This window comes from Marmota monax, unplaced genomic scaffold (genome assembly GCF_021218885.2).
Source record: "Marmota monax isolate L192 unplaced genomic scaffold, Marmota_monax_Labrador192_F-V1.1 WCK01_AAM20220418_F8-fsc00018, whole genome shotgun sequence".
In the NCBI taxonomy this organism is placed as follows: domain Eukaryota; kingdom Metazoa; phylum Chordata; class Mammalia; order Rodentia; family Sciuridae; genus Marmota; species Marmota monax.
In genome coordinates this window covers 6895001-6921272 of record NW_026692201.1, presented here as the reverse complement: position 1 = coordinate 6921272, position 26272 = coordinate 6895001, and the positions used below count along the sequence as shown (strand labels likewise).

General features: G+C 38.1%; 1 protein-coding gene and 1 long non-coding RNA gene across 2 annotated transcripts in view; one reads left to right on the top strand and one right to left on the bottom strand.

Annotated features, from left to right (window-relative positions):
- The window catches only part of Arsb (arylsulfatase B), a 183912-nt gene that overhangs the window by 81778 nt on the left and 75862 nt on the right, over positions 1-26272 (top strand). Inside the window, exons 5-6 of the mRNA XM_046427610.2 lie at positions 4827-5070; positions 22457-22527. Coding sequence (XP_046283566.1) covers positions 4827-5070; positions 22457-22527 — 315 coding nt within the window. The remainder of the gene's footprint in view (positions 1-4826; positions 5071-22456; positions 22528-26272) is intronic.
- LOC131423631 (uncharacterized) overlaps positions 24794-26272 on the bottom strand; it is a 15386-nt gene continuing 13907 nt past the window's right edge. Inside the window, exon 3 of the long non-coding RNA XR_009225437.1 lies at positions 24794-26272. This exon is cut by the window's right edge and continues 182 nt beyond it. This is a non-coding gene — a long non-coding RNA (uncharacterized LOC131423631).

Below are 26272 nucleotides of genomic sequence, written 5' to 3'. Positions count from 1 at the left end.
ACCATCCATCACTCAAATGTCCCTCCAGCCTATTACTTCTCAATCAGACTGCTATCATGGACCACTCCATAGACCTGATGTTTTAAAGGGGGACTCCAAACTGCTTGCCCCACATCGTCCCTTTTCAGTCTGAAGAAGCCAGAAAGATCTTCTTCGCCCCTCTTCCTTACAGCAGTAAGGAGTTCCCAAATTAGAGGGGGGAATGAAGCCAGATTTAAAGTTAGGTAGTCAGTGTAGTTAGGTAAATCAGGTCTAATATGGAGTGAAATCTAAAATGGAGACCATGCAGAGAATGACTCAGGGAAAACACAGGACAACTCATGGAATGTTAATGAAGTCCCGAAAAGGCCCTAGGCCAAAGTCCACCTCAAAGAAATGTTAATGAACAGCCCCTAGCAAAAAGGTGCTGACTCAGAAGTCCTTCCTGACCAGATTACTTCTTTGGCCCACCTGTGTCCCACCCCTGGGGCCTTCCCACCTACATTCCATCACTGAAAGAACTATAAAAAGGGGAGACAACATCCCTTCCACGGATTCCACCTCTTGGGTCCCCTTCTTCCTCCGGGAGAAGTCTTTTCTGCTGTCCTTTAATAAACTTCTAATTTCTACTCTGAAAAAAAAAAAAAGAAAAAGAAATGGTGGTAGTTCCATTATTAGTTTATTTTATTTTAGTTGATGTCAGACTTAAGTGAGCAACAATCTATAAAAATCCCTTCTACCATGTTTTATATGACCTTATTTTATTCTTTAAAAATTTTTTTTACATGTAGATGGACACAATACCTTTATTTTATTTATTTTTATATGGTGCCAAGTATCAGCAAGCACTCTCTCACTGAGCCACAACCCAAGCCCCTGAGCGTATTTTGTTCTTGCTGAGTTTTATGTTGAACTCTTTGAAATACCCAGGAGACTGCACTAGAACTGATGGACGGCACCCTGTTTTCATGCATTTAACTGACTAGAAACTAACATGGTGTACTCTGCTCCTTTATTGGTAAGTGGCAAGGGTCAGCCAAGTGCCAATTGCCCTTTTCCTTCAGTCACATCTGCATTTGGCTCTGTGAGGGGAGAGTCAGGAGAAATTGCAGGGGTGTCAGTTGACAGTGCTTTCTCTCCGGAGGGTTCTTAAAAAAAAAAAAAAGATTGAGAAAGCCACACCGATGACTGATGATAGAATCAGTTATTATTGCTAATGGCAAAAACATCACTGCGAATTAATTGCAAAAACAGTCCACCGACTGCATCAGCGCCCTTTCCTCGTGACACATGGAAATGTCTTCCAGCTCCTACAGTAGCAGCAGTGGCCAAATTCTCTTTACAGCCCAGATAATTTTCCTTTCTGAGTCATAACTGAAGGGTTGCTCCTAGACTCACATTCCAGAGCCACTCTTATCCCCATCATCTCTGCTCTTATTTCCATCACCATCATTATCCAGTATTTTTTATTGAGCACCAAATATGTGGAACGAAAAACACATTATCTAAACAGAGACAACAGGCATCTCCTGAGGCATCGAGCCAGTATGGTTGATAGCAATCCTGACAACAGGGGTAGAGTGTAAGCATTTCCTTCCAGTGCATTAATGCATTACACGAAGGGTTCCATTTTTAAGTTTTGGCACGTTGGTTGTGGGTGCCTGATACTCTGTTGGATATTGAATGTGAAATGGAATGTGTATTTCATAAACTCACTTGGGTGGCTGATAAAGAACAGATGCAGAGAGACTTGAGGAAAGGGTTGTATGTCTGGGATAGCAAAGATGAGATTGATTGTCACCTACCCACAGTTGAAGAAGCATTACCATCCCTCATCTAATCTAGCTCAAGTCTCCTCTCCACTCCTGAGAGGTAGGGGCTTCATCCAAAGCCCCCTTAGCAGTAGAGCCTTGATTTTCTTCCCCACCAGCACCAAAGGGAATTAGTGTAACCCTAAAAGAGCTCTGCTTCTGATATCTTGTAGGAAGAGTGCACTCTGCTGTGCTGGTCAGCCCTGTGTCTTTTACAGGGACCAGAGGGCTCATGTGGCCCTCATATGTCCCTGAATTGGGGACATTAGCAGTTGGCACTGCAGGGGCAGAGGCCTGACTGTCACACAGGCCTGGTTGGAATCCTAGATTTTTCACTTACTAGCTGTTTGGCCTTTTAAAACCTGATTTTTTTTTTAAAGCAAGAAAATGATTATAAGACAAGATTATTATAATTACTAGTACTGGATTATTATATCTACTTGGGTCATCGTAAATGTTAAGAATGACAACATTGCTACCATTTATTTATTGAACACTTAGGTTATGTCAGGGGCCCTGTCCAAAATTATCATGACTGGTGTTATTTTATTCTTACCATAATACATGAAGTAGGAATTATTATCTCCATATTTAAGATGAGGAAACTGAGGTAGCATATTGCCCCTGGCCACACAGTTAATAAGTGTCTGGTGTCATGTTTCAGTTCCATGTCTGTCCCACCCCAGGCTCTATGAGATAATGTGAAAGCCAGGTGTTACCTGGAACAGAGATGGAGCTTAAGAATGTTCATCTCTTTCCTCCCAGGTACACACCTGTGCTATATCTAGTAGTCCCTACATAGCCACAATTTCACTTCTACAGTTTCAGTTACCTGCCATCAACATGGCCTAAAATAATTAAATGGAAATTTCCAGAAAAAAACAGTTAATGTTTTAAATTGTACACTGCTCTGCATAGTATGATGCCATCCTGCTCAGTCCTGCCCAGGACATGAATCATCCCTTTGTCCAACAGATAGTGCAGTAAGATTATTTTTTGGGGGGGGGGGGTAATGGTAATTGAACCCAGGGCCACTTTTCCCTTGAGTTGCATCCCAGATCATTTTTGCTTTTTTAAATTTTGAAACAGAGTCTCTCCAAGTGCTGAGGGTCTTGCTAAGTTGCTGAGGCTATCCTTGAACTTGCCATCCTCCTGCCTCAGCCTTGCGAGTCCTTTGAATTACATAGGCAGGCGCCACTGCACCTGACATAGTACAGTAAGATTTTGAAAAAGACCACATTGACATAGTTTTGTGGGTTTTGTTTTGTTTTTGTGGGGTCTCGCTATACTTCTCAGGCTGGCCTCGAACTCCTGGGTTCAAGCAATCCTCTTGCCCCAGCCTCCTGAGTAGTGAGTATTAAAGACGTGCTACTTTGGCTAGATTTACATAGATTTTATTACAATGTATTGTTATAATCAGTCTATATTGTAATTACCACTAATGTCTTACTGTGCCTAATTTATAAATTAAACTTTGTCATAGACATTTATATTTAGAAAGAACAGTACATATAGAGTTTGGCACTCTCCGAGTTTCAGGCACCCATTGGGAGTCTTGGAATATATCCATCAAAGATAAGGGAAGACTACTACATAATTTCCATAGAGGACGTTTGTCACACTGCCCTCATGTGGCTCATCTGGACAACAGTGTTTTTGTTTATTTGTTTCCTTAAGAACAACTTGTATGCAAATAAGTGTAATTTCAAATGTATCTCTAAAGTCACCTAAGTGTATGGATACTTTTGAAGCTAATGTGAGTCTACAAACTCAGTCTACAGGAAATATCACCTTTATTTTCTACAGTTCTAACTTAATGTCTAACTCCAAACCCTCACCTGGCTAGTAAGATACCTATCTTTAGTCACTCTTGTAACTTTCACCCAATCCTTACCAGTGTCCCCATCCCCTCTGCTGTCTTGGAAGAGAAACCTTCTCTTCCCTGGCTTTGCTGTCCATGAGGCTTTGTCTTGACATCTTATCAAGCAGGGAGGAAATATTCTCAAAATTATTTTTCCCCCCTGACTACTTTATTTACAGAGATATTTATAAATCATTGGAGAAATCTTTAACTTTCACACTTAAGAAAGAGTACAGATCAGCAGGGTGTGGAATGTTAATTCAGTTACCAGTGTAAATGTTCACAACTTTTTCCAAGAAGAATATTGAAAGGTCTGTTGTCCTCATTCTCAGGAGCTTTAAGTCACTAAGTGACACTCCCCCAGTTTTCCTTTCATGTGAGCTGAGGCTCACCTGGACTCATTCTCCTGGGCTATACAAAGTCACACACATGCACTTGACTTAGTTGATAGTTTGCTCCTGGGATAGATGCCTGTATCACACAATCAGGGGACTGCCTTGTTTTTCTGGGGCCCTACACATGAAGGACATGTGCCATGCTGGACCCTGGTTATGTCTGTGTAATGGAGGGCAATGTTGGGTGGGAGAAAGGGAGTTAGTAGAGGAAGGTAAGGAGCAGTTCTTATTTTTATTCTTCAAGTACCATTTAATAAGAGTGTACACAGAAGCCTTCTGTTCTTGAATGTATTTGAGAATTAACATTGTCTTCTTCCACCTAATAACCAACAGAGATTCTCCAAAGATCATGAGTTCATTTGGGAGTAGAGGAGCTCACGATGGGAATACATGTGTCAAGAGTAAACTATGAGAATTTTCAAAGAGGTTGAGGCAAAGGGGCATTTTTAAATGAAAACTGAGGATTACATAAGCGATTTTCAAACAACAATCCTTGGCTGCAGGAATCAATAGCAAGAGTGACACTGGTCCGAGGTTGTTCCCAGGATTGTGGGACAGACATTCTTGCAGGTGTTTGCTAGATGTGGGTGGCCTTTATGCAAGGTTGTGGTTCTGGCAGTCTTTTGTGATAGTTCTTGTCATCAGGCGTATCTGGATGAGGTTCCCCTCCTTTGTAACCTCAGCTTTGTTTATTGTAATTTTTGTTTGTTAGGGTTTGACACAAGCGTGTTCATTCTGATAACTTTCACATCCTCATGCTAAGACCTAATTATTTTTCAGACAACGGAGGGCAGACCCTGGCAGGGGGCAATAACTGGCCCCTTCGAGGAAGAAAATGGAGTCTGTGGGAAGGAGGCGTTCGAGGGGTGAGTTTCGTGGCCAGTCCCTTGCTGAAACAGAAGGGCGTGAAGAACCGGGAGCTCATCCACATCTCCGACTGGCTGCCGACCCTCGTTAATCTGGCTGGAGGACACACCAATGGCACGAAGCCTCTGGACGGCTTTGATGTGTGGAAAACCATCAGGTATTTGCCTGCCCTGTCCTTTTCTTCCCAGGATGTTAGGGCTAGGGATGTAGCTCAGTGGTAGAGTACTCGGCTAGCATGTGTAAGACTCTGAGTTCAATCCCTAGCACTACAAAAAAAAAAAAAAAAAAAAAACACAAAAAATATCTTTAATAACAGGTACTTTCACTTTGTTAACCTTTAAAAATCAAGTTGTAAATGTTTATTACAAATTTAAAATGAAGTTCTTTTAAAAAAAACCTCAACTTCACCAGATATGAAACAATTTTAAATCCTTTAAAGATTTGTTGGTAGGAAAAGGACTTTAAAAAATATATATATGTGTGTGTGTTTTTGGTCTTGGGACCAAAAAAAAAAAAAAAGAAGACCTATTTAGAAAAAAGTGTTAAAACTCCATGCTGCACAGATATCTGGTCATCAGGCAAAAAGCTAGCCTTTAGGTCGTTAGCCCTGATCATTTCTTATTGCTGGGATTTTGTATTCATTTCTCTTGATGGATGACTGGATGATGGGATAGATGATAAACCTAAATTTACTCAGCACACCTTTGCTCAGCCTGGGGAGGGGAGGACTTCTCAGCTGGCGATCGCGGCTTTTGTCTCTTGACCATCCTGTGGTTTGGGGTTTCCTGGGCGTCTGTTTCAGTAACTGAAGTTGCAGCGGTACGCATGTTGAGAGGGCTGCTGACCCTAGGTCACATCCCCTTGATTTCCCTTATCTTCTTCACTGCTACCCTCTCTAGGGTATCTTTGAGGAGCCCCTGTGGATCATGGTCAGTAACCCCCATAATATTCTGCCTCACTGGTCCACCTTGTTCTCCTGCACCCTGGTTGTCAGCACCCTCATCTCTTCTCCCTGTGCTGGAAGGCTGGCATCTTGTGTGGTCACTCTTAGAGTCTCTGCCCTTAGAAGACCTGCTGCAGGGCTGGCTGTTGTTGGTCATGGCCTTCGGGGACACCCTGCAATCCCCCATTCTTTCCCTCACTCACCTTTCTGGTAATTCTGCTGCTGATTGTGTGAGGACCCTACAGACTTGGATGGCACCTGTAATGGTTACAGTCTGCTGCTCATTTCCTACCTTGAACTGGAACTCCGCCAGGCCTGCAACATCTGCTGCCTCTGTGCCCTTTCCTCCCACAACATCCAGTTCCCTCTCTCTGTCTCCTTCACCGCTCAGGTGCTTCCTGGGGTGGTTCGTTATGGCAGGCTGGTGTGCAAATACATCTTTCCTGATGTGTGGGAAGCCGTTGCGTGGCTGACTGATGTCATTCCTGTTGATGAACTAATATGTGTTTCTTACATTGAGCCATTTGACCCAGACTTTTGTGCTAGGACCTTCTTGTCCCCGTCAGTAGGTGCTGCCCATGTAAGACCACCCAGGCCACCTGTCCCTGCTGTGCTGTCACTGGTGCCAGGCTTGGTGTCTGCAGTGCTGAAGGTGGGGGTGGTGGGCAGTTTCTCAGTCCCCGTCTGGTGCTCTGTGGTTGCTGTGAGGTAACAGGGCCACTGCACAGCTGTTGCTCTACTGGGGTGGTAACTAGACCAGTGGCAATGGCTCTGGGGGTGCTGAGGGCTTTGGGGTCCATTCTCCACCTTAGCTATCTCTGGAACTCCATGGATAACTGTAGATTTCCCAATAACTTATCTACTAATAACCCATTGTTGGTAACAGACAGTTGGTTAATATATATTTTGTCTGTTATATGTATTATATGTTGAAAAATACGCCAGGAATCACAGGAGACCATTTTTATTGCAATAAGCAATTTATTAGAGAGAGAAGCTGCTCATGTGGGGATGATTAGGGTTTTAAATGGGTGTTTTAATGGATACTTTAAACACCTGAGCTCACCACAGTTGCAACAGGAGGTAGCTACAGAATTATTACAGTAGTACAGGAGGTACAACAGTTAATTTTATGCAGTTGTGACTTTCTCTTGCATCTTTACATTTGTTCTCATCTCTCTTTATGACACACAGCATCATATATGGTCTGCTTAGTGTGCATAAGTTTTGATAAATTTTAACTTTTATTGTGGATTTGTATATATTTCAGGGTAGTAAGTGATAAAATGGGCTATTATATATGTAGGTTTTGTTCATTCCTGGAAAATCACGTTTTAAAATTTTTCAATATTTCTAGGCTATTCAGTTTGCCTGCAAGTTTTTTCAAATTGTCACAAATCCACCCCCTCAAAAAGAAAGAAAGATCCACATGTAAGATAACCTGTGCCATTCAAGCCCATGGTATTCCAGGATCAACTCTACTGTATTATTATTATTATTATTATTATTATTATTATTATTATCTTTTTATAAGTCATGCTAGTTTCCAGGAGGAAAAACTCCTCACCAGTCTCACATCATTTCCTCATTTTCTTGTCTGCAAAGTTGATTTTTCAGTTTGGAGACAATGACCAGTTTATGATTTACACCTAAAGAACACTCAACAACGTCCAAGTCACAGAAAAGTTAGTGCCACTGAATAGCTAAATTGGAGAAAAAATAAAATAAAATAAAACCCTTTCTCTCATTAATTATTTTGAAGCTTTGTACTCGTAATTTGCTCATTTACATCATATAATGTTTTTCTTTTTCTTTAAAATATTTCTGCCTCTATCCATGAGCTAAACTTGAAATGTTTAAATTTAATCAAGTGACAGTAATATATACTAATTGTAGCTAATTTACGAACTAGAGAAAATAAAATTAATCACCCAAATTCACCTGAAACACTGTAAACACTTAAACATTTTTACCATATTACTTTAAAATTTTTCTTTTCAGCATTTTTTTCTTTTCTTTTCTTTTTCTTTCTTCTTCTTGTTTTTTTTTTTTTTTTTTTTTAGCAGTACAAGGGAATGGACCAGGTCTTTGTACATGCTAGGCAAGTGCTCTACCACTGAGCTACATCCCCTGCCCTTTAAAATAATATTTTATTTTGAGACATAGTCTTGCTAAGTTGTTGAGGCTGACCTCAAACTTGTTATCCTCCTGTCTCAGCCTCCCAAATCTTTGAGATTACAGATGTATATCACTACCTTTTTTCTACTTCTTTTTAGTAGATTACTAGTTTTTGATCATCATAAACACTGAAACTCATTACAAACACCATTTTAACGGCTTGCTTACTCAATATATAGATGTGCCTCAGTATGTTTAACCATTCTCTTGACTTTGACTCATTCAGATTTAAAAAAAAATCAGTAACATGAAATGAAATGAACTATTTTTACATAAAATCTCTACTTATATTTTTAATTTTTCCCATACATAAATAATTTTAAATTAACTATTAAACTAAAGAAAGAAACCATCTTATAAATATTTGATACACATTACAAAATTGTTTTCCAAAAAGACCATACCAGTGTCCTTTATTCCATGATATACCAAAGTGTTCATGTCCTTTTTAGCTTTTCCTTATGTAGCTTTGAAAAAATATATTATAGGCCAAATGGTCCTCTTTAACTTGAATTTTTTTATTATTAAAGAGATTATTTTTAAGAATTTTTATTCCATTTGTATTTTCTTTTTTGAAAGTATTTCCTTTATATCTTTTTATTTAGTGAAGAGTCTGTGTTTTCTTGCTCTTTAAAGTTGTTTAACTGTTGTATGTCATACAAATATTTTTCCTAATTTACTGTTGTTTTTTGTTTGACAGGGATGTCTAGGTTTGTCAGTGAAATCAGTTTTCTCTCATTTTTGTTGTTCAGAAAGTCTTTTCTCAGCTTGAAATGTGTTAAATATTTATCTTTATTTTCTTCTAAGTGTTGTGGTTTGATTTCCTTCCATACAATCTCGGATTGTTGTGAGATGATGCGTATGTTACTAGAGGTCAATATCAAAAGCAGAAGACTAGGGGTTTTTTTCAGGATTTTTTTTTTTTTTTAGATTGTAAAATTCTTTGAAACTGATGAAAGCTATGAATTTATAGACAAAAAGCACTTAACAAGGCACAAAAATTTAGATAGAACATATTTTATGATATTAGAAATAAATTACACATCTTTTTCTATGTGGTTATACTTAGAAGAATATTAAAAAATTCTTTATAAACCTATGTCTCTTTTGCTCACTTTAATACAAAATTAATAATCCACTTCATTATGAAAAGAAAATAAATAAAAAATGTTTAAGCACAGCCAAACTTGAACTTCAACTGAGGGTATCACCAACTTTTAATTTGAAGGACATTGAGGTTTGACGAAGAAGTAGAAGAAAACTTTTGCTTCTGATACGGCAACATTTGCAGCAAGCTTGACATCTAATCATTTTTTATTTTTGTCTTGTTTTGGCGGCAAAAGTTTTGTAAACCCTGGCTTATGAAAGTATCCAATAGCACGCTGAACCAAAGCTGTGTAGCATATTTTGCCACAGGTGAACTCTGTAGGGAAACAGTTGAATTCATTTTGAATAATTCCCTTTGTCCCCAATTTACTGAGGTTATTATCTTTGGCAAAGTCCACATCATATTGATGTTTGTTCATCTTGCCAAATTTTGGATTATAAATCCAACATTTCAATTTTCAAATTATCTTGATCATAAGTAACCTTTAAGAGTTTGGCCCATGTTTGTTGCTGCCTGCAGAGAAATTAGCCAAATGTCTGATGACCTTTAACTCCAGATTGTAAAATGTCTTTCTGCACAGTTAGAATGTTCTGGTGAGCAATCTCTTAGGGAGCAGGAGCTCTGGGCTCTTCAACAGCATCCAAAATGTTGACTGCAGGGCTGTCACCAAAAGATATGACCAAGAGTATTGCTCAATTTTGCTAAACCATGGGAGAGAGGGCTTTCCTTTACTATTAAACAAATTTGTGAAATTTCTGCTCAAAGATCAATCAAGCTTATCAAGACTTGTTCTATGGAAACTCAGCAAATTTAATAAGTGAAGATTTGTTCTTATTCTGCTTTCATAACTTGATTAAAGTTCCTGAAAAAAATGATTCAGCTACTGGTCCTGAAGTTGATGCTTCTCGCAGCCTTAGGCAAGCCTTCTTGCAGTATGTGTGGCAGCACATTTTGCACTGGGACTGCGATAATAGGAATCAACCAGTCACATTGATGTCTGGAGCTTCTTTTCCAAAGCAGCCAAAACAAATGGACAGCCAAATGTCAGAGACACTTGATCTGTGCCCAGAGGACTGAAAGTTTTTCCAGAAATGGAAATACCATTTTAAAGATGATGGTAGTTTTTGGAAATTTCAAAACGGGCTCATGAAATAGGAATGCCAGTAATGGATGAAAAACAGAGTGGGCTCTGCTGAGAGTATCAGAGGTTCCATGGGTTGCTTAGTTACCCCATCCTCTTAGACTGGCTGCAAAACACTGAACTGTTAGGAGAATTATTAGCAGCTCTGGGGTGAGTGACAGTGTTTGCAACAGGAGTGTATCAATTGCTTCAATATACTAGGTAGAATTAATAGATGATTGGGGCTGGGGATGTGGCTCAAGCGGTAGCGCGCTCGCCTGGCATGCGTGCGGCCCGGGTTCGATCCTCAGCACCACGTACAAACAAAGATGTTGTGTCAGCCGAGAACTAAAAAATAAATATTAAAAAATTCTCTCTCTCTCTCTCTCTCTCTCTCTCTCCCCCACTCTCTCTTTAAAAAAAAAAAAAAGAATTAATAGATGATTAGGCATTACGAAAAAAATAAATTTGAAGGTGTTCAGCAAAAGAATCTATTCAAAATGAAATATAGAAAAAATAATATTTTTAAGTGAAGAGAACATCAGTAGTCTGGGGGACAATTTTAAGTGTCCTGGTGAAAAGAATAAGCATGTCCCTTCTTCCCAAATTAATTACCTATCTAATCTCATTCAATCCAATTTTTAAGAAGCTTTTCATATAACTTAGAAAAATTTAATAAAGTTCATCAGAAAAAAATTAAGAAGTAGGCATTGTCAAGAAAATTTTGTAAAGTATTATGAAAGAGATGCTAAAAACTATTTCTTCCAGGTATTTAAACATACTCTAAGAAGACAGTGGTTAAAGAGTGAAGTGCTAACATAAGAACAGATGAGCCAGTGGATGCAAACAGTTCATAGTATCAAAAAGAACATAAAACATAATTAAAATGGTACTACTAATCAGTGAAAAGAAAATTATGTTCAATAATCAGTCTAGATCACTAAGAATACAGTATGAAAATCAGGTAAAATCAGTATCTAATTGTCAATCTCACACATTATAGCTTTCATTTTTGAGGTTCAGCTTGAGTTTTTTTTAAATATCCTCTGTGTTTCTACTTAACTTTCTGAACATATAGAAAACAGTTATTTCAACCATAATAACTGTAAAATGTTCTCTGCTTATTCTAATATATACGCAGTTCTGGGTCGGTTGGGATTGATTGATTGTGATTCTCCTTATAGGTCATGTTTCCATACCTTTTGATTCAATGTCAGACATTGTGTACATTCACCCTGTTGAATGATGGATATCTTTGTATTCTTATTACTGTTCTTGCTTTGTTCTGAGGTGCCGTTGTTAACTGCATTTGTTTGAGTAATGCTTTTATGATTTATAAGGCAGATCCAGAGCAGCGCTCACTTTCAGGCTAAATATTTCCTATTGCTGAAATCAAAATGTTCTTTAGAAATCTCCTCAGTACCCTGTGAATTATGAGTGTTGCTAGTGCAGCTGATGGGAGCAAGGGCTTTCCCCACCTGGCGAATGCTAAGCACTGTTCCCTGTGATCCTTTTTTTTTTTAATTTTTGTTTATAGTTGTTGATAGACCTTTATTTTATTTATTTATAGGAGGCATTGAGAGTCGAACCCAGTGCCTCATACATGCCAGGCAAGTGCACTAGCGCTGAGCTCCAGTCCCAACCCTCCCTGTAATCCTTCTACCTAGGTCTTTCCCTAGTGATGAGTAGTTCTCTCATACACATCTTCTGATCAGTACTCAGCAAAATACTCTAAGGGGATCCTCTGCAGATCTCCAGGATTCTCTTCATGCAGTTTTCTCTTCTACTTGAACTCTAGCTGCCTTGATCTCCCTGGCTCTCAGCTGTGTCCCCTGCACTCAGGGAGTCCCCTGGATCACCCTGCACCACAGCTTGAGAATGCTCTCAAGGTAGTAAGCTGGGAGGATCAAAAGACACTTCCTTCACTTCCCATCTTTCAAGGGTCTTTGTTCTTTGCCTAAATTCTGCTGTTTTGAAAACTGTTGTTTCATGTTTTCCTTTGAGTTGGCTTTAGGCGGGAGGGCAAGCAGATCTTGTTTGCTTGTTTCTCTGTCTTGGCTCCTGGATGGAAGCAAGCATCCTGAAAGAAAAATGTATTGTGCCTTTGATTTCTTGACCAAGATTTCTCTGCAAATTTCACACTTTCAAACATTTGTTAACTCAATATAGGTTTATAGACTCAGCTTGCTAAAATGGAATATTATAAATTTTATAATTCTTCTTTCCAAATAGTTTAATCTTCTGTATACAGCTTTATAATCATATGTAGAGAAATGATGTATAGATAGATAGTGTTTGATTATCTTAAATGTTACCAACATTCCTTTTATTATATAACTTTCCCCTTTGTTTCTTAAATTTAGTTGGTCTTTTGGTTAATTGGGTAGTATTTTAATTTTTCAGTAAAGGTACATAAATGGTGAGTTTTTTCTGAATTTTTATATATGAAAGTTATCTTTCTGTTACATTCAAACATAAATAATAATTTGATAAAGAATTTTTGTCAAATCTTTTCTCCTTAAGATGGTATAGATATTACTTAATTGTCTTCTGGTAAGAGCCATTGAAGGAAAGTGTACCAAGTAAATGCAGGCTAAAAGAAGCCAGAATTGCAGTCTTGGTACTGGACAAGGTAAAGTTTATGGCAAAATTACTAGTAAATCTAAGGGCAGAAATGGCACAAATGGGAATTTCTTCTTTGACTTCTATATTTGGAAGTTTAATTTATTTCCAAATATTTTATTTAATACTTGGAATAATTTCCAAATATTCCGTTTCTGAATATTTTAGGCTTTCCCTGATTCCATATCTTATTTCTAGTTTATTTCTGTTGTGATCAGAAGACATTCTTTTTATTATTTCAACCCTTTTAAATTCAGAATTTGGCCCAGCATATGGCCTTTCTTGGTATCTGAGCTGTGGCACTTGAAAAGAAGGTGGGTTCTGTAGTGTCTGAGTATAGGGTCAAGGGTTTCTTTGTGATCCACTCTGAAAGTGTTTTATAGATGTGTTTTATCTACTAAACTTTGAGGATTGTTACTTTCATTCTTTGCTTTGTCATATTGTTTTGTTGTATTTACCTTTTATTTTTTAGCTAGTTCTTTTAATTTAGAACAATTTGTGTTCTATCCTAGTGTTCACCATTACACTAATATCTTTTGGTAACTCTCTTAGTCCCTTTTTCTTCCTCAGGTTCTGCTATTTGGTATACCAACTTTTAATGGCATCTTCGCCTTCCAGTTATTACTCATAAGGAAATCAATTAGCTTATTCAACTTTATCCTTTCTCTTTCAGTTTTATTATTAGTAGGTTTTTTTGTTTGTTTGTTTGTTTTTTAGTTAGCTTTTCATCACTGTGACTGAAATACCCAACAAGAACAACTTAGAAGAAAGGTTTATTTGGGCTTTAACAGTTTCAAAGATCTCAGTCCATAAACAGCTAACTCCATTGCTATGGGCCCCAGATAAGGCAGAACACCCTGGCAGAAGAAGTCAGCTCAGGACATGGCAACCGGAAAGCAGAGAGACAGAGAGAGACAGAGAGTGTGCTCTGCTCACCAGGGACAAAATATAAACCCCAGTGACCTACTTCCTCCAGTTACACCCTGCCTGTCCACAGTTAGCACCCAGTTAACCATATCCATGGATTGATCTGCTGGTTAGATCACATCTCATAAACTAATCATTTCGCCTCTGAACATTGTTGCATCATCTCACACATGAGCTTCTGGGGGGACACTTCATATCTAAACAATAGCAGTTGTATTATTTCTACTTTGCCAAGAGTACATACATGAAATATTGTTCTCTTCTTACCCACAATTTTGTATTAGTCTTATATCTACATTTTGTATTAGTCTTAGATCTACATTGTTTTTAGTTGAAAGCACCTTCCATGGCAAACTACCTGGTTATTTTGAAAGTGTTCACATTTATCTTTTAGTTGGAGGAATTCATCCTTGAACAGACTTCTCAGGATTCTTTGAATTCTTGCATGTCTATTAAAACATTTTCTGCAACCTTGGTAATTGAAAAACAGCTTAACTGATTTAAAAACACTTTTTTCATATTTTCTTTCCTTGAGGTTCTTAAAAATGTACTTCAGTCTACTTGTGTTATATGTTGCAGTTGATAAATCTAATGTTAGCCTGGTTTTATTTCCTTTGCAAATGACGGGGTCCTTTTGTCTGGAGGCCTAGAAGATATTACTATTGTTATTGTTATCATTGGAAATCTAATCTTTTGATAAATATGTTTCCAAGTAGACCATAGTGGGTCAGTTTTTCCAGATATAAAGTGAAGTCTTTTGTTTTTACATCCAGATCTTCTATTATTTTAGGTTCTTTTTAATTATAATTTACATACTCTATACCATTGTTTCATTTTCTTCTTTAGCAACTTCAAATACAGGCATTATTGAATCTTCTTCACATAAATTTTGTTTCTATTAGCTTCTCCCTGATCTTTTTTGCCTCTTTATTTTTATTTTGAAATGTTTTTTCTCTTTTTGTTTCTATTCCATATATGCCTTCACATATTCCAGCTATACATAATGTCCCTTCATTTCTGAGATTTTTCTTTTCTTCTTTCTGTTAGTTTTTTGAGATTGGCTTATTTCATTTAGCATGAAATTCTCCAGTTCCATTCATTTACCAGCAGATGCCATAATTTCATTCTTCTTTAAGGCTGAGTATTATTCCATTATGTTTCTATACCATATTTTCTTTATCCATTCATCTGTTGAAAGACATCTAGGTTGGTTCCATAGTTTAGCTATTGTGAGTTGAACAGCTATTAACATTGATGTGGCTGTGTCACTGTATTTTGCTGATTTTAAGTTCTTTGGGTATAAACCAAGGAGTGGGATAGCTGGGTCAAATGATGGTTTCATTCCAAGAACCTGGGTTTTTAAGTTTCTGATTTACAGTGTTTTAAAATATTGGAGTTGCTGATTTAATTATACTTAATTCATGTTGAAATATCATGTAACAGTTTTCCTCTGCCTTGTGACTTTTTCCATAGTAGGAAAGTATCTTCATTTGCCAAAAGTTTTGAATTCTCATTTTCTCTTTTTAAATACTCTGTGTAACTTGTATAGGTGCTAGCACGTATACCTTTTGTTGCCGTTGTTCACTTTTACCTGTTTGTTTTTTTGTTCCTGAACCTGCAATAGTAGGTGATCTGTGGGAATTGGATTTGAATAATTGTATTTATCCATTTTTTTTTTTTTTGTTAAAAGCACCTTCTGTTGGTAACAGCAAAGTGCACTTTATGCAAAAGGGCAGGCAAGTGCTGCCTCTTTCTCTCCAGTCTGCCTTCTCATGACTTGATGATAAAGGCTGGGTTTAGAAGAACCCAGCTTTTCAGCCACTTCCTGTTTTTTTACTGTCCATCTTCCAAAAGGCACTAGTTCTTCTATCTTTCCTCTCTCAGAATTAGTGCCTGCCCAGGACTGGCACGCTCATCCTGCACACCCTCCAAGTCACTTTCCCCCGGAGCCAGTGCTTTGATCCTCAAGGCCTCAGACCTGGATCAGCATTCTGTCAGTTACGGTGTGATCCTCTCCTGTGGATGCCCCTCATCAGACATGATCAAACCCCTTCCCTTACTCTCTTACCTTCCCTTGTACCCTGCTAGCTTCACTCACAGTCCTGCTCCGACTCTGCCCTGGGGTGGGAACCAATACTGACTTTTCACGACTCAGGTGGTTTTTCTTCTTTTCCATCCAGGGTTCAAATGTGTCCCGTCTCCTCCTCGTGTGGTAGGCTTGCACTTTGGGTGGCTTTACTTTCTTTCCTTATCAACATGGTTTTTAGAAGAGATTTAAATTTCCATGGCCACCATTAGTCTATGGGAATATGAAAGTTCACGTTCTTAGGTTCTTACTCTAAACAGCACTAAACACTGTAAATAAAGCATTTTATGTATGAGTTAAAGATACCAAGCGACTCTCTGTTTATCTATCTGTGTGTATTTTTTAATTTAAAATCAAACTTCAAAAAGTGAGGTATTATTTTTAAATCCCTACTTTGAATCCCTAGCCCATCATTTTGATACAGGGGCTTCACACCTGTGTTTACAGTATGTCTTGCTCTGAGGGTTCATTCAGATGGTTGGGTGGCTTTGCATTTTAGGAAGCTATAGATCCTGGCATTTCATCCTGTGTTGGTCTGGTGTTTGCTGACAGAGAAGGAAGCCACTGGGAACGGGCGTGGGGGAGGCAAGATGGGCAGGTCTGAGGATAGTTGACAGAAGATCCTTGCCCATTTTTTTGTTTTGTTTTGTGCGGCCCCTGAGCGGCAGAGTTAGACAAAGCAAATCTATCTTTTCCTACTTTCTTTGCGATCAGATTTTATTTTTAAATCCAAAAAAGATGTTGTTAATCTCTTCAGCACTGGCGTTAGTGAGAATGCCCTCAGGGCTTTTGTGTCTGGGCTTCTCTTTAGTTTCCAATACTGTTGCCAGTTTTCATCTTGTCGTTCTTCATGGGTATTAAAATGGAAATTGCAAGAAGGGTATAGTAGCCCCTCCGATTTTTCCTGATACCAACCCAAAAGTCCTACCAATTATTTTTAGCAATTAATAGGAAAAGACTATATTAAGAATGTGATTTGATGATTTTTGATAATACTACTTTTCTTGAGAGACTGTCTCCTCCTGGATAAAAACAAATAACAATGAAAAAGCATCTCCCTACTCTGTATCAAATAAATTTAATTTACATACTGCCTCACCAAATTTAGTCAAAATTTTATAATTTCCATGCCTAAATTCTTTACTCATGGTAATGTTTGTGTGTTAAAGGGCTGTCCAAGGAGCATGGGAATTACACAAATCTAATATTACCCTACACAACAATGAAGAAAATAAATCCTGCAAGGAATTCACTAGTATATAGTGAATTAAAGTGTGCCCTCTGATTGGATAGGGTTCAAATCTTGTCTCCTGCATTTATTATTTGTACAACTATGGGCAGGTTACTTAATGTCTGCAAGCATTAATTTCCTGATGTGTAAAATTTAGCAACAGTAGTACTTATCTTATAAGCACTGATATGAGGATTTAGTGGAAGAATGTGTATAAAATACTTAGCAGAAGGCTTAGAATATAGTCTTAAGAGCTCAGTAGCTGGAAGTGAAGGCACTAACCAAGATGGCGATGCTTACAGAGGATGCATAGGATGGAAATTACCCTGTGGATGACACTTTCATGTTTTAATCAGTTTCTTTTTTTTTAATTTTCAGAAATTATTTCTATGGCTATTTCTTTTTCTAAAAATTTGATACTGTCTTCTAGGGTGTGTCCTTTATGACAGATGGTCAGCAGCTAGGGGTAAGAGAAGTAGGGAATAGCATTTCATTTATTTATGGGAAGTGTTTTATTGCCCCACCCTTCAACAAATAGGAAAACGAAGGTCAAAAACTGGAAACTCTATGGACAGTGCTGTGATCTCAGTGTCTGACACTGTAGACTTTTAGAAAATATTTATAGCACATTGGAAAGAAGTCACTGATCAGTAACTCCTTGTTCTTTTGTTGTTGTTGTTTAATAAAACTGATCTAGAAAATGTGAAATTTGGAGTAAACGAACTGAATACTGAAATGCCACCACTGACAATCGTATGCCACTTAACGAGTCTTTACAAGAAGAGGGTAGATAAAAATGATCAACACTTTTGGAAATAGAGACATTTGCTATTATAATAGAAATATTTACTTATGGAGCCTTAAAAATAAGCTAAGTGAATTAAGAAACACTGGCATTCAAGTAGACACAGAGGTCATGTGTACATTTCACAAAACAGACAATTTTGCCTCCCTGTTAGGAGTGGGGATTCAGGCATTGGTCTACCTGAATTTTATCACCTGCTCAACCTTGTAACTCGTTTGGCCACTCTGTGCCAAGATTGTGTTGATAATTAAATTAGATAATGCATGTGAAGTATTTAGAATATGGCATAATATATGCTCTATCAATGCTAGCTACTAATATTCAAAACTAAGGATAAAAAGAGCTCCGGTTTAGCACGTTTCATCCGTGCCCATTTCACTGACTTAGAGATGGGACTCTGTTCACATTGACTCATTAAATGGTCAATGTGAACAAAATGATTCTTTTCTTTACACAGCTCTTTGTCTACTTCATTGCCATGGGGTATACGCTGGGGGTGGGAGGGAGCAAGCACAGTGACGACCCTTGAACTGTTCCAGCCATTCCTGCCTGAAAGAAGCTCTGCTCTGTTGCTGTCAGTCTGGAGCCCAAACACTTTCTGTAGTGAAACCATCCGTATTGCCTCAGTTCACCCACAACAGGGCTTTTCGTGAAGTTATGTGATTATTGAAAAATCACTTCCCATACACATCAGCAGTCATTATTCAGATTTAAGTTTCACAAATGGAATCAATAGCCTGTTGAAGATAGTGTTGCTTATACAGCTAAACCATACCATCTGCCTAAAACAAAAAAAAATTAGGAAGATTCATAACAGATTGCACTATATCTTTCTTTTAATATGCAGTTCATAATGAGTAGGTTGCATGACTCAGTTATGTGGACACTGGTGTTTTTCTAATAAGAGGCTCCCACATGGTAGAGAAGACGCAGCATGTCTTGGAAATTAAAGTTATAGCTACCCCACTGTGTTTCATAAAGGGACTCTTGCCAGCAAGAAGAATGGAGAGGAGAATTAATGTTCCATTTTATCTTCATATTATTCTTGTATTTGTGTCTCAGGCTTTACTCTTGTGTCTGTGGTTGTATTCTTTTGGTGTCTGCAGAGTCAGGATCTATATTTTGCAATAAAAGGGGCTTTCTTGCCTCATTTAACTTTCATAACAATCCCGTCACATAAGTATTTTTATCCACATTTTGCTAATAAGAAAAATAAGGCTCAGCCCCGTGTAGTGGTGCACGCCTATAATTCCAGCTGCTCAGGAGATTGAGACAAGAGGATCGTTATGTTTGAGGCCAGCCTCAGCAACTTAATGAAGCCCTAAGCAACTTAGTGAGACCCTGTCTCAAAATAAAAAATAAATAAATAAAAAGGGCTGGGAATGTGGCTCTGTGGTAAATTGCCCCTGGATCCCTAGTACCAAAAAAAAAAAAAAAAGGAAAGAAAAAGAAAAACATGGCCCATGTTTATTTTATTTACCCAGTAATTTGTCGTTTAACAGCTTTGCTCTCAAAGACAATGCTGTCCTACATATGAGAAAGTGATACCTTCATAATTGGTTAAAAAAAGTCTATTTTTGGTACTTTGATTGTATGGAAATAAAACTTTGGGACAGTATAATGTATAGTGTATATTAGAATCATAGGATATTATAGTATTTGTAGCATTACCTAAAAATGAATACATACATATATGATTATATGGAGAGACACACAGACAGAAGGCAGAATATTATAGTAATCATGAATCCTCTAACCATTTTACATGTTTGATAAGATCACTATTTATTTCATAGGACAGTAGTGATCACACAGTTGATATTACTGAAACCATGCTATGCATATATAACACATGCTTTTTTCTTCAACCCACTGATATATACACCCTTGAAACAGAAATTACATCATATGCCAAAAATTTGTATTCAAGATAGTTAGACCACTTACCTATTCAGAGTATATTAAGGCACTGGTCGTAGGAAATTATCAACAGAATTCTTTTTTGTGTGTGGCAGTGCTAGGGTTTGGACCCAGGACCTGGTGCATGCTAGGCAAGCTCTCAACCACTAAATTATATGCCCAGCCCTTTTTATTTTGAGACAGGGGTCTCACTAAGTCACCCAGACTGGCCTCTAACTTGCAATCCTCCTGCCTCCATCTTCTGAGTAGCTGGGACTACCATCATGTGTCACCAGGCTCAGCCTGATTATTACATTTTAAAAAATAGAATTGCAGCTTCTGATAGGCGGAGTCTGGGCCCCTATTTACTTCCTGATGATTCTGCCTAAGAAATTTTTTTTCCAGTGACTCATTAGTCAACTAGGATTATTCATAACCTTTGGGGTTAAAAAAGTTATTTAATTTCTTTCCCTCTTCTAAATAATGGAAAAAAGAAATGAACGAATTATATCCATATAAACTCTCTCTAGAGTTATTGGAAACACATCCTTTATTTAACTGTGTCTACTGTTCTGGAGCATTCCAGGGAATTCTGCTTTAAAGATGAATGGTTTCTTAGCAGTATAGAAACTGAATATTTTAGATGCCTATCCCCCCTACTTCATTCTTTCTTTCCTTTGAATCGAATGAATTTTGTTTAGATTTTCTCTAGCCCAGAAAAAAATTGTTTTTAATTGTTATCCTAAAAATGTGGCCCACAAATTATACTTGGTTAAATCTAATCAATAGCTTTGCCCCCTTTCCAAATCTTACAGAACGTAATAAAGTTTTCATTCTAATTTCCCTTCCTTGATATTATAATCCAGAATTTTAATCTCTTCACTTGTTTTTAAGATTACAAATTAGACATCATCATCATCTTCTTCATTCTGTTTACATTTTTTTTTTGTTTGTTTTTTGCACTTACCATTTTCTTTGCATATTATCCCGACTCCCATTCTGGGATCAAACCCTAGTTCCTGGCATTTGGGATGGGTTGACAGTCTCCAGGATATATATGGAACTAGTGAAGTGACTCAGAAAGCAAATGAGAAGAGGGAGTCCTGGGAGATGTGCTTACCCTCAAGCCCCACCCAATCCTTCAGTGCTATCCCTGAGTAGTAAAATAAGAACTGTGGGCACCAGTCCGTGAGTATAGTCCCTGAGGACTAGAGGCATCCCTAAGTATTGTCCCTTCCACTCTCTCAAGTTACTGTGTTTTATGGAGTAGAGAGGAGCAACAAATATTATAGGACCTTAAAGTTAAATATGCTGAATTTAAAGGACTGTCATTTATTCTGAGATTGTGTCCTTCCTATTTTTTTTTTACTGTTGAAATTACCTTTATATTAGAGAACACCAATGATGGGAGTTGAAGTTTTTTAGTTTGGCTATAATTAATTAGTTAAATTTGGTTTTAACATTTGTGTCAAACACAAAATTACAAATAGCAACCTAAGGTTTTTGAAATTTGACTAGTCTTTGAAATCCCAAATGACTACTGAAAACGCCTAGCTGTGAATTTGGGGTATGGACGTATGGACTTTAGGCCACCTGAAAACACATTTTCTCGATTCTTTCAAAAGACTTGTTGGTTATTCACATTATGCACAAGTTCCATGGTCAATTGTATTTTGCAACCTTTAGTTCTTGGTTTAGAGTATCAGATTATCAAGTAGTCCTCAGTACTCTCTTGATAATTAAAATTGTGCTCAACAGTTTCTATAAGGCTAAGTCCATTCTAACAAAATGACCTTGCTCAGAGATATGAAAAATTGTGTTCTATATGTATAATAAGAATTGTGATGCATTCCCCTGTCATGTATTTAAAAAATAAAAGCAATTTTAAAAAATGACCTTGCTACTTCGTGCATTTCTCACTGTATCTGGTGGTGTTTATTCTCCCAGTTCTTAAAAAAATACTGCTTTGAGACCCAATATTCTTTCAGTGACATACTATGTACCTTCCTCATTAGTAAAAGGACAGGATTGGACTAAGTTGTCTCCATGTCTTTCTCAGTACTAATATAGATTGTGACTGAAGTTGTATATAGACTCTTTTTTAAAAGTCTTAAGGAGGTCTATTTCATATATGTTTGTGTTAAATCTATGACCCACTTTGGTATGGGAGAAATTAAGATTTGTGGCATACGCCAATCTATGAGACATACTGCATCTGTAATATGGTGGGTGCCATCATTTGAGCAGGTGTTCTTTCTTCTCTTCCTTGTAAGTGACCTGTATGAAGTTACCACAGAATGACTGGACTTCTCTTTTCTCAGGTGTAAAGAATGGTTATGTTTAAATACAGCCACAGTGTTTATTGCAAAAGGTCACAGGACTCATTTATTTTTATATCATCATATGCTTGACACTGAATTTTTGTGTGAAGTGCTCAGTGATTGTTATAATGTAGACAAATGATGACATACACCAGCCACAGTCTTTGGAGACTTTAAATTCATGACAAAATTTTTAACTGGCAGGTTTGTTATTTTCTGCAAGTACAAGGAAAGGAAGTATTAAAATAACCCATGCCCATTTGAGAGAGGAAATTAACATTTCCTAAAAAAATTCTTTTCTAGTGAAGGACGCCCGTCCCCCAGAGTGGAGCTGCTGCATAACATCGACCCGAAGTTTGTAGACTTTTCTCCATGTGAGTACCCAGTTCATGGCTACTGTATTCAATCTCCTCGGCTCAAAAGGTGGTTTTATTACCTACCGTCTCTAGCCTAGTTTTCTCTTTGTCCAGCTGAGTTGCTGTGAAGGTAAACAGTTCCTCATGACACATGGTCCACTAATCCCATGGTGGCTTTGACACCACAGAGGGCAGGATGTTGCCAGAGGAGAACCAGGAGATGAATCAAGAAAGGTGAATTTGATGCTTGGCTCTGCCATTACGGCTGTGTGACCTTTAAGCCACTTCACTCTCCATGTCACAGCTTTCCCTTTCGACAATTGGAAAAGCCAGAGATCTCTGAAGCACCTTCTCACTGCAGATGTCTTGTTCTTGCCTGAGAGTTCCAGAGTCTTCTTCCAGAAAATACACCATCAAATAAGCCACCGTGGGGTCCCAGGGTGATGTGAGCCACCACACTGTTTGATTGATCACGTTGGCCAGGTGCTGCCCACCCCTGCTGAATATCACAGGTGTGATTTTCCCAGCCGTCCTGGAAGTAATTCATCTGGAATCTGTCTGATGCCTAAATTAATCTTTAAGGAGCCTTATTAATCTTTCAGGGAAAGGGACATTTAGTGCTTTCAGATGGCAACAGATTGTAATGGTCCTGTATAAATACCATGCTAGTGGCCCTAATGTCCCTCGTATAGACACTTTGTTCCAGGAAAGCTTTAATAATTAGGCCCTTTGCCCAGATTCATTGTGAGGCTCATCTTGAGATTATTTTCAGAAAGCAGCACCCTCACATTCCCTGTGTTCAGGTGGGTGCTCACATCCCCCCTGTTTAGAAACACTGCTGTTCTTAGTTCAGCTCTCCTTATTTCTTTGTGCTCTCCCATCTGTGCAACAAGTTGCCACAAGATTGTGCTGTCCAGAGATTTCTGCTCAGAGTTGCCCCATAGCAATTCTAAATGTGTCATAGGGCACTCGGGGCCCAGCTCGCCTTCCAGCGGCACTCTGGGCTCTCCTTGTCTTGTTCTTGCAGCGCTAGACACTGCCTGCCATTCCCAAGCACGCACACTGTCATACTTCTGTCTTGAATATGCTTTTTCCAGCTTGCAACACCCTTTCTTGCCTCTCCGCAGTTTCTGAAAACCCAGTCCAAAGTCCCTTTCTGAGTTCTTCCCAGAAGCCCCATAAGAAACAGTTGTTCCTTCCTCTCTGGATCCCATTGTATGTGTCTCTTTACAGCAACCGCACATTTTGCGCACTTCTCACTAAGCTGAGAGCTCCTAGAAGTCAGGGTCTGTAACTTTCTTACCTTTTTATCCTCATCAGTTAACAAAATCCCCAGTACTTGGTAAGCACTCAGTACCGAATCCTTGATAACTGATTGGACAATTGGAGGAGAGTTGGGATCAGGAAAGACCAAAGTGGACACTTTAAATCTGGAAAAGAAAGGCCCTGAGACAGGCAAGAAATTTTCTTTCTTTCTTTCCCCTCCCTCCCTCCCTCCTTCCCTTCTTCGCTTCCTTCCTTCCTTTTTTCCACTGGAGAGGGAATGCTAAATGCTAAATGCCAGTGCTAAAAAACACTCTACTCTAAGCTATAGCTACATCCCAAGAAATTTCTATTTCTGTTGGAGTAAAGTTATATCGCCGGGACAGACAAGAGTGTGGTTGGAGCTCTGTGGATGGTAAGAACAGTCTAGATTTGTGCTGTCCAGGATCGTAGCCAATAGCCACATATGGCAATTAAGCACTTGCAATGTGGGCAATTATGGATTGAGATGGGGTATAACCATAAATATACATCAGATTTTGAAGACTTAATATACATATATTTTGCTTGATGTATATTACTTGTAGTATGCTTAGGTACTTAATATATATTATTGAAATGACAATGATTTGGCTATATTAGGTTAAACATATTATTAACATGATGTTCATCTGTTTCTTTTCTTTCTTTTTTTGGCCTAGCAATAAATACTGTAATTTCTCTATTTCCTTTTCCTTTTTTAAATGTGGCTAATAGAAAATTCAAATTACATATGGGATTTGCAGTATATTTCTATTGGTCTAAAAGGATTATTGTTTTTATCCCCACATTTTTTATTGATTCATCATAGTTATAAATAATGATGGGATTTTTTGTTGCATATTTATACGTGCACACACTATAACAACATAATATGGTCAGTATTACTCCCCAGCACTCCCCCGCCTGCCTCTCACCCCTTGGTTCCTTTCCTCTACTGATCTCCTTCTGATTTTCATGAGATCCCCTCCCCCACCTCTCTTTTCCTTTTCCCTCTCTAGCTTCCACATATAAGAGGACACATATGATCCTTGACCTTCTGAGTTTGACTTATTTTGCTTAACATAGTGATCTCAAGCTTCAGCCACTTTCCTGCAAATGACATAATTTCATTTTTCTTTATGACTGAATAAAACTCCATTGTGTATAAGTGCCAGATTTTCTTTTCCCATTCATCCATTGATGAACAAGGGTTGGTTTGGTAGTTTGGCTATTGTGAATTATGCTGCTAGGAACATGGGTACACATGTATCCTTATAGTTTGACTTTACTTCTTTAGGTTAAATGCCAAGGAGTGATTTAACTGGGTCTATGCCTAGTCTTCTGAGGAACCTCCATACTGATTTCCATACTGATCATACTAATTTACAGTCCTACCAACAGTGTAAAAGTGTTCCTTCTTCTTCACTTCCTCTTCAGCATTTACTATTATTTGTATTCTTGATGACAACCATTCTGACTGATATGAGATCAAATCTTAGTGTAGTTTTGGTTTGCATTTCCCTAATTGCTGATGATGTTGGACATTTTTTCCTATATTTGTTGGCCATTTGTATTTCTTTAGGAAGTGTCTGTTTAATTCATTTGCCCATGCATTAATTGGGTTATTTGTTTTTTGGTGTATAGTTTTTTGAGTTCTTTATATATCTATCTGTTGATCTTATGTCAGAAGTTTAGCTAGCAAAGATTCTCTTATTCTATAGGTTCTCCCTTCACATTCCTGATTGTTTCCTGTGCAGAAACTTTTTAATTTGATACCATCCCGTTTACTAACTCTTGGCATTATTTCCCAAGTTTGATAGGTCCTATTGAGAAAGTCGCTGCCTATGCCTATGTGTTGGAGTATTGACCCTACATTTTCTTCTAGGAGTTGCATAGTTTACAGTTTAATACTAGGTCTTTGATTAGAAGGAGAGTTCTTGAAGCTTGCTCATCTGTGTAAGATGATCACAGACCTGTGATTAGTTACTGTGCAGCCTCATCAATGAGTCTTAAACTTTCTGTGCCCCTCACACATAAGACATAAAATACATTCCAGAAACATCAAAAAGTCAGTTAGAGGAGAATAGTGGGAAGGCAGGAATGGTTTATAAAACTTCTGAGTAATTTAATGCACCCAGTATAACTTAGGTCCAGGGGATGTGCAGAATGTGCTGCTCACATTATAAAGGCTATAAATGCTCTTCACCTGATAAGTTCCACCTCCAGATAGAAAGCCATGAGTCTCCGCACTCACTGGGCTGTATTTTGCTTTGGCATTAGAAGTGGCAGCTTGAGAGCTGTGTTCCTGTGTGGCCACCGGCACTGCTTGCAGCAGGGTCCTTAGTGTAGCCTGCTGTAATTTTTGATGTCTTCCCTCTGGTACTCTTAGAAAAATATTAGCACGGGCAAAAGGCTCCTGAAGTGTAAAAGTAAGGGCATGGAAATCAGAATAGAGAACTGTCTTAGTATTGCCACCCAT